This window comes from Xylocopa sonorina, chromosome 4 (assembly GCF_050948175.1).
Source record: "Xylocopa sonorina isolate GNS202 chromosome 4, iyXylSono1_principal, whole genome shotgun sequence".
In the NCBI taxonomy this organism is placed as follows: domain Eukaryota; kingdom Metazoa; phylum Arthropoda; class Insecta; order Hymenoptera; family Apidae; genus Xylocopa; species Xylocopa sonorina.
This window is the reverse complement of record NC_135196.1, coordinates 9,257,470-9,271,700: the sequence shown is the minus strand read 5'-3', so window position 1 is coordinate 9,271,700 and position 14,231 is coordinate 9,257,470. Positions and strand designations below refer to the sequence as shown.

Genomic DNA, 14,231 nt, shown 5'->3' with positions numbered 1-14,231 from the left:
GATACTGTGGTTCAGCTAGTACAAAATGGTCGACGTGCCTTGACTGTATGATACAGATTGGTATAGATACAACATTTTGTTTCCCTATGAAATTAAATGTAATAGGACGTGTGTAATGTTAATGGATTTCTAAAGATTGCCGCTTTTCGGGTACGTAATTTTTCTCCATATTAAGTAATATCTTCTAATAAGTACGTAAAAAATAATTAAGTTATGTATTCACCTGTCAATACGGCTTCCTTTGGCAACAAAGTGTGTACGTCGCCCTTATCAGAATGTGAAATACTGCATGCATAACTGATGTTTTCAATCCCAATAATGAATGTAAAATCTTTTATACGTACGCTACATTTTTTGTACGCAAATTTCGTTATCGGTTTTTTTTATGTTGATATTATTATGTTTATATACCTTTGAGAAATGTATTTCAACCAATAAATTTGATTTCCAATGGTATATGTATATTAATATTCACAAATGTTTCAGTTTCTGCTCTCAAAAAAATTAGATATCTATCTAATTAGCGGAAATAAAAAAGATGGAAAAACGACAGGAAATATTGGCTCCGTTTTCTTCTGGTAAGTTACTGTATATAACACAAAAGTATATAAGCAATCCCTTTTTATATACATATTCGCTGCTACTGTCATTGTATATAATAAAATTATAAATAAGGAATATGATGTATTTTAGAGTCAGTATATATCCTGTTTTTACGTTATTTATTAAATCCCATTTTTCTTTTTATTTGAATTCTATTAAAATATCATTATATGTATATGGTTTAAATACATATTGCTATACATTGTGATATTTAATTTTCTCCAAAGATTATTTAAATTATTTAATTTATCTAAAAATTAACATATACAAAGGCAATAAGAATGCAAAATTTGCATTAAGAAATATTTAATTAAGAATAGTTAAAAGATATAATAATGCATGTACAATGCAAATTTCATGAGATGTAAAGATGCAATTTCAGATCAGACATTAATATGATTTTATAGAAAAAATCCTAATATTTTATAACAGTATTGCTTAATATACTAATGAATAAATAAAAACTATTTGTGCATTAAATAGAATTAATATTCTAGTATATAAATAGAGTTCCAACTTGCAGGTATTTGTTTCATATTTAATTTCTTATTTTTAACTAATATAATTCAAATAATATTCCTGTTGCACCTGCTATTATTTACCACCTAGTTATTTCTTTTAAATCAATCATTTAGTTTTAATAAACTTTTCTTTTCTAATAACTGCTGAAAGAGAATTGTGCTATTTTTACAAGATATATGTTCAGAATATGTTTAATTTTTACTTAGCAAGATGCAATGCTTCTATATATATAACACTAATAAAAAATGCACTGACTTATAAATATAAAAAATAAAACAAATATACTCTTTAGATGAAATTACTTTGCAATTTATACATGGTTTCCTTTTTTCTAATGATAACATAGTAATTACAATAGATAGATCAAGATAACGAATTCAGAATTATTTATACCTTAAGATAAAATTTAATAAATACGTATGACTTAAATCTAATGATAATTCGAATAAAATCATATGATTCGTCGGAAAAAATGTTTGATAACGAGAGAGGAGTTACGAAATCGGAGAAAATGATCAAAAAAGTGGTGGTAAAGGTATTAGATTGAAGGTTGGAGGTCGGTTAAGGATCGGGGGTGCATAAAGGTGGGGTGGCACGCGCGGACCAACGGATCAATTCGCGCTCGGGAGCTACGGGGAAAGCAACAGTGTGTCTACCCCTTGCTTCCCGGAAAAATACTTGGTACGATTTGACCGCTTCTATTTATCCTCGATACCGGGATGACAATATACGGTTTATCAAGTAAACGTGTAGGTAAAATAGGATACGTTCGTTGATTAAACATTTTCATCGAGAGTGTTATTAAAATCCAAGTGATTTATATGATTGACGTTACTATTAAATTTTTTTGTAAGACTGTTCGACTACATATATAACAGTAAAGCCTGTCCGATCAACCAAGGTGATACAATTAAGTGATAGTTTTATTCTTTTCTGTTGTTAATCGACATAAATTAATTTAATAAGGCATCCTTGCTTCCAAATTGTAACATCTGACAGACGACCTTGGATTGATTATCCGTGACCGATATTAATGAGGCAAGATAGCCATCACTTTTTACTTTCTTTTTTTTTTTTATTCCTATTGAGATAAGACTCGAAAAAAATATTCTATTTTGCATTAATGTTAGTATATTTCAGCAGTGAAAAATACGGATTCGTGTCATAGGAAAATTTAATCTGATTTTCATTGAATACGTCTTTATACGTTACTGACACGAGAGCGGGAGGCTGCTGCAATTGTCGCGTGCGAGTCCTGCTTGTTCTCTCGGTAGTCAATAGGCGCGAGGACATTTAGATATCGGTTTTTTCGTATCTTGATGCAATTTATGAAGTGCAGCATTCGATGGTACGCGAGTCGTTTTCGTGGAAGAGTAGATTCATCTTGCAATTCGTTTTCTATAGTCGTTGAATATAATTTAATTTATAATAAAAATTAATCATTTCATATATTGTATATCTGTAGAAGTGATAAAAAAAATAATTTTTAATATACTTGTAGATGAATGCCCAAATAGTGGAGAGGATAGCGAAGAAGATGTAATAACTGACTATTTAGGATCTTCGCATTCTGATTGCGAACGTTTACCTATTATTAATGGAGATCTTGGCAATTTAAATCTGCGTGGAAATATAATTACTGAGACCAGTTACACCAAAGACAATACAGAGAAAACGGCTATCATGATGTCTGAAGGGACTGAGGAACAACAGCAGCAGCAGCAGCAACATTCGCTGCTCACACTTGGCACTAATAATCAAATTCAGCCTAATCCTTTGGTGCCAATTATCAGTGTGACACCCCACTCACCTGGTCTTGCTAAGAACTATCCTGTTTTGGGTAAATCCCTTTGATTGTTAATCTGTGTACCACTATGCATTACATTTCATTGAACTTGATACCGTATCATATTATAAAATTTTATGTGCTTCTGTGGCTAACAGTATGTTCACCCCCTTGCAGAGGACAACTTGCAACATCTGCATGAAATCCATGATTGTATTCAGCGTATGAGAGATCTGACGCTAAGCAACTGGGGATATAATCATCGCACGTCCCATAATGATGTACCTCAACGGTTAACTTCATCATGTCCTTCCTTATGTCCCTTAATTTCATATGATATTGCACTACGCTCAAGTAACAATGATACAGGATCAGATCCAGATCTCCTTGCTAATTGTTCCACCAACAGCTCTCCTACACATTTTCCATCAGTAGGTCCCCGTTCACAAAATGCACAGGGTATAGATAGAAGACGCAGTTGGACTGACTTAGAAGATACTCGATGTGGGCGTCGCAGATATTTTGGGCAAAATCACCTACAAGCACAGAATATGGTTAATATCTTCTGATACATCTTTAAAAAAAATACATTACTCATCGTACATTTATAGCATGATTATAATTGCTTTGTTGCTTTTTCATTTTGCTTTGTTAAAGGTTGTGATTTTTTTTATTTTTTTTTTTAATCTTTTTTTTTATAATATTCAACATTTGTTTGTTTTCATTTCAGCGACAACGCAGTATTAGTTTAAGTAGCCTAGACAGTGAAATGGAAATAGAATTACATGGAAAATCTAGTACCAGACCTGTAGGGGTTGGTAATCGAGCATGTAGATCGCAAGCAAGTACTCATTCTCTCAATGAAGCTGATCTTGTACAGGTAATATCAAAGGCCTACATTGATAAGTTTCTCAAATATTTTGTTTGTAATGAAATATGTGGAAAATTTCTCTTTGACAGAGTGAATATCAGAAGATAGTAACAAAGCGATTCATAGGTAGTCAAAGATTAGCAGACAGTAGTGGCTTAATGCCTGGTCTTACAGGCTCTCGTTTACCTCTTCAAAAATCCATTTCAACACCTTCAATTGTTACCCCTCAAGTTAATGCTCATTTACCAGAGACTGCAACTAGGACGACGCCATCCCTTGGAGCGTAAGTTAGTTAAATATATTTTTCGATTGTACAGCTAGATCATAATAAATAATTAAACAATAATATACATATTCTGCCTTTTATCGAGTTTTTATAGGAAATACATATAAAATTTCATTTGTAATTTTACGATAATTTTACCTATTTCTGACATTATTTATTTATTAAGGAAATTAACATTTCAATTTTTATGATCTAGCTTACAATCTTTGTGTTATATCACATACAAGTAGCACACACGCACAGAATAATATGCATATCCTATAAATATAACATATAAAGATATATGTATATAAATATACATATATGACATAACTCTTTGTTAAATCATTTTTAAATTAGTAGTAAAAAGTTAATGCATGGTTTATATTAATATGTTCACAAAAGGTTTTGAAATTTGCCTACAATTAAGAATGCTTGCATCAACTTGTATCTTGTAGATGAAAGTATTTAGCATGGTTGCACCATTTATTATATATATATATATTTAAGTAATTCACATAATTTTTTAGAACTAAATCGTTATTTGAATCAAAATGAAAATGTGACGTCATTACTTATATCTAATTATAATTATGTTGAGTCGTCAAAGAAAATTATTATAATTTTAATTATAAATTACATTTAAACTTTTCTTTTTTATTTTAATAGTTTTTTTTCTGTGTATACTAATTTACTTTACATCTTCGCGGCATTTGTATCTCGGTGGAAAGCCACACGAGAATATCTGATGCGCATCTTTTTACAATAGTCGCATACTTTGTGTTTGTACTTGACAATTTCCTACCATCCTGCATGGTACAGCCGACGCGAAAGAAATGAAAAGGGTAGTGGAAGTGAAACTGAAACTGAAGACCTTCATACACCAAACAGCCATGAATTTCATGAGGACAGGGAAGGCACACCACATACTCAAGCATCCCTCGATGAGTTACTAACTGAGTAAGTACTCCATATTTTTAGTTTCTTATGCATACATAACATGTTTTTAACTAACTAAAGCTAAAACAAGGTGCAAGGAAAAATTGGTTTGTATCAACTTTATGGCTACTTTTTATTTTATATTATACACCTGTAATAGTAAAAATGTAATATCACTTAGATTTTCTTATTATGTATTTTATATTTTCACAAAATATTCTGCAGTGTACGTATTTAGTCATTATATATAATTAATTTATCCACTTACTGTAAATGCACTGTAGTAGCATTTGTAGACACGTACTGACCATTATAGACCATTCTCAAGTTATTGCATATTGTACATTAATGTTATTTTTTACTGTTTTCATATACTAATTATAATACGTACAACTTTAATTTTTCTAGTGGAGCTGCATATGATGACCATCATTCAGAAAAAACTAGAAGAAAACGAGGTTCTATATTCTTCCGTAAAAAAAAGGTGAAATAATTGTCGCAATTAATATAATTAGAATGGTTATCATATATAAGTTTTACATACATGATTTTTTAAATTGCAATAAAATAATAGGATAAAAGTGGTAAAAAAACTAGTCAGCAACAGCATTTATGGACGACAATAATGGCAGGATCTCAGGGAAGTTTATTGTGTGATGTATGTATGAAACAATCAACAAATAAACCACTTCTCCATTGTGACAGTAAGTATTAGCTGTAACATATATTAATACGGGCTGATTTACCTATATTGACGAATTGTAATTGCTTCTTAACTATTTGTTAAATAGTACAGTAATATTAAAATATATTAATATTCACTTCTAGCTACGCACATTAAACACATATTACATACGAGATACAGGCGTTGTTTTAAAACAAAGAATAGAGTTCAAAATACATAGTTTCGTCAAATTAGATAAATCACCTCTTTTTTGTGTACTTGTAAATATATTTTATATACTTATTAAAAATGTAACACACACTCTTATGCTGTATTAGATTGTGGAGTATCTGTACATCAAAGTCAAGGATGTAAAGATCAACTAGTGCTGGAATGTCTTAAATCAAAACATCATTCTAGCAAAGCTGCCATCAAAACTACATCAAGTATATCCACAACTTCCAGTAGCTATAACGTTAAGAGAGGGTCTACCGCATCATTACCGCTACCATCGTCTGGAAGTGGAAGGTAATTAATCCTTTTTTTATTACTAAAATTATAGATTTCCTGCATTGGATCTGCGTATCTGTGGTTCAAGATTCGCACGCAATTGGCATGGCTAGGCCTTAACTCGGAATTAATTACAAATATCTCTTATATTTGCAACACAAGTACTGTATAAGTTAAAAAATACGTACACATATTTACGCTCAACAAAGAATTTCAATTTTTTTACTTTTCTTTGCTTACTAGATTTTTACGAAAATGTATCACATGTGTGATAAAACTAACTAAACTTAACTGTCATATATTTATCGATAATTCTGTGTGACCAATAATTACAAATTATTCCATATTTAATCGATAGTTACATATATTTATAAATTAAAATAATCTATTATATTTCACGTTTTACTCTGAAAAGCTTTACTAAATTTTTGTACTCTGTATACAAAATGAATAGCTAGAAGAGGTATTGTATCTGCTTATTATTCAGAAGCTTTGGCTGGCTCGAAAGCTTATTATTTCTAATTAATTTTGCAATTTACCCGATAGTATGGCAAGCTTCAGCGTGTATATCCTCGCGTCTCTAACATTAACTAATAAAAACATTTGCATATGTAGGGTGTTAAATTTAAATTAAGCATCTAAGTTATTTTTATTATTATAAAAGGGATAAAAAAATGACTAAATAAGATTCAAATGATTTTATGGTTTGCATCTAGTGGCAAAGAAATTTGTAATCATTTAAATTTTATTTAGTTATTTTTCTTTAATAATTTTAATAGTAATGAAAATAATGTAGATACCCAACTTAAAATTTATGCGTGCGTGTACACGCATGCATATATGTATATTGATTAACATACATAATACTACGTCTAAACTTATTCGACTATTCAAAGAATATTTTTATAAGCTGAAAGTAAATTATAGTTATAGCATTGCTGGAAAATGCTACTTATAACTAGTAAGTTAATGGTACTGAATTTAATTAAATCACACAACTGAAGAAAAATATACATATCCATGCAGATTTTACATCATATACTCATATATTCACTATAATGCAGTGAAAATATGCTTTTGAAGAAATAAGATTTATTTGCGAAGAGATGTATATTATTAATTGATATAGAAAAATTGAAAAGAAACATAATAGAGTAAGAAAGCAAGAAGGAAGGGAAATAAAAGGCAAAATGAGGTTGCCCTAATGCAGTGTGTGCTTTTTCCTTCCCCCGTGCATTCCCTCTCGTGCAACAACAAACTGATTGGTTGTTCGACGATTAAAGGGAAATTAACAGCAAGAAAGCCGTGACAAGCTACAGCCCTTGGCGGCGAGTTGCTACTAAGCTCGGAGTCAAGTAAGTCTCAGATGTCTGATGTGTTCCTTCTATTCTGTCGAGACGTTTGTACGTTTCTGTTCGTGTGTATTAATCCTACACAGTAGTAGGATTATGGCTCGCGTCTATTCGTTCCTTGATTCTTTTATCGCACACATCGTTTAAAAGGCAATTAAATTGCCTCTCTTTCGGTTGTATTGACACAGACATCACCTTGCTCCTGCCTATGCTTCTGACATGCTTGCTTCTATATATATATTATTTGTGTTTTATTCAATGATATATTTTATGTATTACACCTCGTACAAAATTCACTCAATAATTGTACAAAACTATATCAAGTTTTTAGTAAACAATTATTATATGATTAAGTAAATTTCCTCATCAAGCATTATCAGGAATGAACGTCACATATAGTATACTTTGTGTATTGTTTTCAATTGATAAGAATTTCTTTGTCATTTTCCACTTTGACTTTCTCTTCACGATACGAAATTGTAACTGTTTACAATCTCTTTCATGCAGTTAAATGTATTTCGGAATCCATATTCAACATTGTTCATTCATGTAAACTATCATTTTGTGAAAACATATTAGTAATAAATACTTTAGGTTGGGTTGGGAAAAGATTTATTACTATATACATTTAATATTATAATTTATTAAATTTATCGCTACCGTTAATGTTGAAGTAATCAGAAAATGGATATTGAAAGTTTCTATGTTCAGAATGTCTCATACCCGACCTGAAAACGCAGATGTACCCACCATTCTAGTAGTCCCTCTGTTTTTATTATAAGTATGTAAATTTTATTTGTGTAACTTAATTCTATTGACAGCATCAAATCTTCTAATGAACCATTTGAAAAAAAAGAGCTAAATCTTCTATGACTATTATTCCTTCAAAAAGAATCTCAATTCATTCTCACGCGCATAGAAGAGAAAAGAAATTGAAATATATAGAATTATATACATAAAAGAAAGCAGTTATCGCTTTGCAGATTACGTTGATACGAAAGGTAATATCAAAATGACAATAAAAAACGGAATATTGTGCGTAACTTATATATATATATATATAATATATATATCTGTAATGCACATTAATAAAATTTACATTTAAGATACAGCCTAAAAAAAATACGTAAGGTATATAGCTTTAATTATGACATATGATAAACGCAACATTTATTTTTAATAAAAGAAATAATTTTTCTTTAAATTTGGAATTATTTACACTTCTCTTTTTCAGTCAAACAATAAACGAGGAAAGGGATGGAGATGGACAGCATCGTGATATATCGAGGTTGGTAAAAACTTGTACTATTAAATTAAAACCTTTTGTGAAAAGATTTTCATTTCAATATAATATTTTAGTGGATTGGAAGGACTGGACTTCGGAGATGACGCTTATCAATTTACCGTGGGCGATTTGGAAGGTCTGGATCCGGAATTAGGCCTGGCTAAAGAAGAACTTGACTCCTGGAGTGCTGCCATTGGTCATAATGTTGCTTTACGGCTAGCTGATAATTGCGAACGAAAAGTAAAAAGACAAGAACATATTTACGAGTTTGTACTTACGGAAAAACATCATTGCTTAGTACTTCTCGCCATGGAAAGAATTTTCGCGGAAGGCCTTCGACGTAACTTTCGCCTGGGTCAGCCGGATTTAGAGCGCATGTTTCCCAGGTTACACGATCTTATCGATATTCATCTGCGATTTTTACAAAAATTACGCAAGCGGCAAAATGCACATCCTGTTGTTCCTACAATCGCTGATATACTAGTTGATCAATTCTCCGGGGAAAATGCGCAACGTATGAAGAGTGCCTACGGGGAATTCTGCAGCCGTCACAGGGATGCCGTTGAAGCTTATAAGTATTATTTACGTCATGATCAACGATTCGCTCAGTTCGTGCGTCAATGTCAGGTAACTACAATGTATCAGTTTGTTCTTTAGTTATTTTACATCTTATTTATAGAATAATATAGGAAGCAATACATAATTAATATTTGTTTAGTCACATCCTTTGTTGAAGAAGAAAGGAATTCCCGAGTGCATTCTATTTGTTACTCAACGTTTAACAAAATATCCATTATTGGTTGAACCGCTCATAAAAACGGGTATCATACAACAAGAAGGCGAAGATTTACGCAGAGCTTTGATTCTCGTAAAAGAAATTTTAGCTGATGTAGATGCGTGTGTAGCTGATAAAGAAAGAGAAGATAGGAAATTAGAGATCTATAATAAGTAAGAAAATCATATATATCTCGTAAAAAATATTCCTTTAAAAAAATGTTTAATAACATTACGTTTGTTCTTGTTATTTAGAATTGATGCAAAATCTTTTGCGACATATCGCGGTGCCAAATTCAAAAAATCAGATATCATGGCATTTAATAGAATTTTGAAATTCGAAGGTACTGCATATTTAATGCAAGGTCGTGGAAAAATGACTGCCATCGTAGTGGTTGTTCTCTCTGATATATTGTTTTTTTTGGCCGAGAGGGATCAGAAATATGCATTTTTTGTGCCTGACAATAAGGCTGGTATAGTATCACTTCAGAAGTTACTAGTACGTGAAAAGGCGGGTCAAGAGTCTAGAGGAATCTATCTAATAAGTAGCAATCCAGCTGAGCCTGAAATGTTCGAGTTAAAAATTCAAAAACCCAAAGACAAACAATTATGGATACAAGCGATTAGGTCAGCAGTTGAAGCCTGTCCGCAAGAATTTGAAAATGAAACTGGCGTATTAACAGAAAACAATAGTAACAATGAGTTAAGAGATACACGCTCGTCTTCTATATCGTTACTTTCCGTTGAAGAACGGCAACGTTTAATTAAAACTAAGGAATCGCATGTTCTGAAGATAGTTGGTATGTCTAACGTACTATTACAAATATTATGGCATCTGTTACGATGTATACTGTACATGTTTAAAATATTTATAATCAAATGCACTAATTATAGTGATTGTTTCGTGTTATTATAATTAGGTGAGCTACGTAAAAAAGATGCGGAACAGGCATTACTATTGGAAGAAAAAATCAATTTACAAATGCAACTTTTGTATGCTGCAAATATTTGGAGTGGAAACGAGAGTAGCGATAATGAAAGAATAGAGAAAACTGATAAGGAAATTACAGATTATACAAGATTAGTTCACAATGAAGGAACAGACACTACACAATTACGGCAAGAGGTTATAAAATATTTTTGTATTATTATTTATTGTATTATTATTTTTTCGATTTAAAAATCACATACAGAGAACATATAATTTTTTGATCGTAAGGCATGTTCGCAAACTAAGCATATGAAGTTTAAAAATAGAAAAAACTAAAACTCTGAAAGTATCATTCATTTTGTTACAGGTAATTTCAACCATTCAAGAAGCGACAAAACTCGCTAGTTCATTATCTTTCAGTGCGGGCGGTGCTAGTCTTTCAAGAAGTCTAAGTTCTGCAGGAGAACGACATAGTGAGGCCTATGTTCCACCTGCTCTTTGTGTTCCTCGAAGGGCAGAAACTTTTGCGGGTTTCGATCATAATAAGGTAAATATATATTATATTAATCATTAGAGATGAAGTATTAATCGTGTTTTCTTTGTAGGAAAAATATCCGTTACGAGAGTCTACCATTCATTCTGTAATTTCTCTTCCAAAAGTTAGTGAATTCATGAAGGAAAGTCCGGAAGAAAAAGAGAGTCAAGATTCGGAAATAAATAAGGATCAACAGTGGGCAGCGATTCGTTTGTCTCATCATATTTATAGCTTAGTCTGTATAATTAGTAATCAAATGACGACAATCGATAGCTTACAAGCTCAATTGGCTGCGTGTAAAGAAGGAAGCATGGGCAAATCAAATAACAGACCTAATCCAAATCGTCAGTTAGAAGAATTACGTAATTTACAAGATCAGTTAAGTCGGGAGAAAGCAGCATTTCGTGCTGCCTCTCAACAAGAACAAAAACAACTAGAAGAGGAGCGGGCTGAATTGGCGAAGCAACGAGAACAACTGGTAGCAGAGAAGAACGATATTACGCAGCAACGAGATCAATTATACAGACGACTGGAAGCATTAGAACGTCAAGGTGTGACATTGGTCACAGGCACTGCGCCTAGTTCTACAACCATTCTTTTATCTCACATGACACAAGGAACCGATACGGTGCAGGCACGGAAATCACAACCGGATGTTAAACGAATACCATTAAATTTAATTAGCGCCACTAATCAACAGAAAGTGCAAAGTAATCTTCCAGTTAAACAACAATTGCCTCTGAAACTTGCTAGCGGAAGCAACAATAATACTAGGTAAGTATAAACATTAGTATCATTTGAAATAAAATGTTGAAAATGATTCAAACGACAAATAATTAAAAAATAGGAGTGGAGGTGCGGGCAACAACAGTCCAGATCGACATTCGCGAACAGGAAGCAGTCCGGCAATTGTAACCAGTTCTACGTATTCTTCACCAGAATTAGGAAATAACCATGCTGGCACCAGTCAAACTCATTCTTCGAATCGTTCGCTCCGTATCACTCGATCGCCACCAGAATATCCGCATCAACAACAAAATCAGCGAACCGAACAACAGCAACCTTTGGAAGAAGAGGTAATTTTTTTCTGACGTTTCTTTCGTTTTGGTCGGAAGCATTCACGATCTTCTCGTCCTGCAACTGGCGAAACTACTCCAGCTTCTACGCTAACACCCTCTCGGAATCAATCAAAAGATGCTCAACCTAGAAGTCGTGTAAAGTCGTTTTGACTTTCAACTTTTTCTCGATAAAAATCATGAATTACCTTTAACATTTTTTTCGTGGTTACTATTATTTTTCCCAATTTTCCCTTGCATATGTATTGTTTATAGATTCCTTTCCCTTGTCATCTCTTTTTTTTTCTTTTTGTTTAATTTTTATTTCTTATTTTATCTCTTGCTTGCATCTTTTCTTCCTTATATCATATTTTCTTTACTAAATAATAACTTTTTAGTCGTGTTATATATTGAGATGCAACGTAGTATGTAAGAATGATGCATTTATATGGTGTCCATAATAATAGCGTGACTATATCAATAAAAAGAAGGATGTACACACATTATTCTCGATGAATTGATAAATGATAATGTTACTTTTCAACTGCTACTGAGGGCAATAATATAATTTTTATGCAGAGTCTCACAGAGTCTACTATAGAGGAAGAATATCTACAAAACAAACGTGAACACATAAATACAGAGATAATGATTAGTGCTCAGAAATCGCGAGAAAAAAAGGTGTTAGATGGCCGGCTTAGTGAGATAGATCAGCCGATCTTGTTAAATCCTTACTCGCTATATTATTAAGCCGACTGACAATTTTAGAGACACGGTTTTAGACGAATCTTTTAAGTAAATCTGTTGCAGCTTGCTAAATATGCAAGGTAGAGAAAATACATTATTATTAGAATTGCATATACATGAATGTGTATATATACTTTTTCATGACATATGGCATCATTTGTATGTATGAAAATAGGACAACGTGTGAAAGTACATAATGTGTACGTAAGAATGAAATTCTATGGGATGTACGTGTCATATGTGTACCATTTCATTTTATCAGCACGTGTAAACGCATTTCTAAATGTATACACATGTATGTGTATATGTGCGAATGTATTAAGTGACCGTAGTAGCTATTCTTATACTATAACTTTAAAAGTATTTTAATACATGTTAAACGGACAGATAGAATTTATTAAACTATAATGCATTTCTATTACGTGTGCCAAGTCACAGATTGAAGTCATTCAATTTCAGAATTTCATTGCTTTTTGGCAAACATGAATAATTTTTATTTAATCAAATCAATTGTAATCCAAGCAACCTTTTATATTATTTTTTTGAGATTATTCACTGCCATTATTGTTACCCTGTAACCATTTTCTTTTCCCATCTTTTTTCTTACGGTCTATAAGCTGTTTTATTTATTGCATTATGTAAGATCAGTGATAACTTCGAATCATCTGAAATATTTTATTTATCAAAACTTTTTTCAATGAAGAAAGTTTTGCAAAGTACATATTCCACAGAAATATAAATAGAGATAAACTTGTTCCAGAAAAAGTATTAAGCAAAGATGATCATACTGCACGTTGAAACTGTTGATTCTTCTGTTTCGTGTGTTTATTGACATTTAAAGAAGAAACTATATTTGAAATTAAAATATATTTAGGACAACAAGAGCAGTAATTTGAAAAATATGGTTGTAGAACATATAGCTCGTCGTTATTAAATCAGACTTGATTTTGATACATATATGTGTGCTTGCGCGTGTGTATGTGTATGTTTGTGCAGATTTCGCATGTATTTGCCTCACGAAATGCTGAAGCGTGCAATATGATCGAATGAAAGAGCAGCGTCGTCGAGGCACGATGATAAAACATGTGACTATATAATGAATTAATTTATCTTAATAAGGAAACCAGTAATGCTATCAACTCGTCTCAATCAATCGTGATGACAATAGATCTTAAAACGTATTTCTGTAAGATGTAAAGTGTGTGAGGGAAAAGAGAAACAATGAGTTCTTACAAGTCTATTACAAAAAAAAAAAAATGCCGAGCATGTATCAGCTCGTAAATGATATTGTATTAACCCGTTAGTAGCCTTTATGGATGAGTGTTCGACTTCATTTCAAGAGCACTTAATACAAATTGAAACATTCTTAATGTCATAAATAATGCTCATCAT

General features: G+C 31.9%; 1 protein-coding gene across 4 annotated transcripts; it reads left to right on the top strand.

Moving 5' to 3' along the window:
* Positions 1 to 16: 16 nt before the first annotated feature.
* On the top strand, positions 17 to 13,679 carry Cyst (rho guanine nucleotide exchange factor 18 cysts). Of its 4 annotated transcripts, XM_076894240.1 has the most exons (19): positions 17 to 150; positions 487 to 578; positions 2,627 to 2,965; positions 3,089 to 3,465; positions 3,642 to 3,791; positions 3,872 to 4,065; positions 4,870 to 5,007; positions 5,395 to 5,470; positions 5,561 to 5,690; positions 5,989 to 6,178; positions 7,444 to 7,515; positions 8,747 to 8,800; positions 8,872 to 9,424; positions 9,516 to 9,745; positions 9,827 to 10,371; positions 10,492 to 10,697; positions 10,870 to 11,049; positions 11,108 to 11,811; positions 11,885 to 13,679. In XM_076894240.1, the coding sequence occupies exons 2-19, from the start codon at positions 539 to 541 to the stop codon at positions 12,126 to 12,128; spliced, it is 4,422 nt and encodes a 1,473-aa protein (XP_076750355.1). In that variant the 5' UTR covers positions 17 to 150; positions 487 to 538; the 3' UTR covers positions 12,129 to 13,679. The 4 variants fall into 4 exon arrangements, with proteins under 4 accessions (XP_076750355.1, XP_076750357.1, XP_076750356.1 ...); XM_076894242.1 differs by lacking the exon at positions 4,870 to 5,007; XM_076894241.1 differs by lacking the exon at positions 7,444 to 7,515.
* Positions 13,680 to 14,231: the final 552 nt, after the last annotated feature.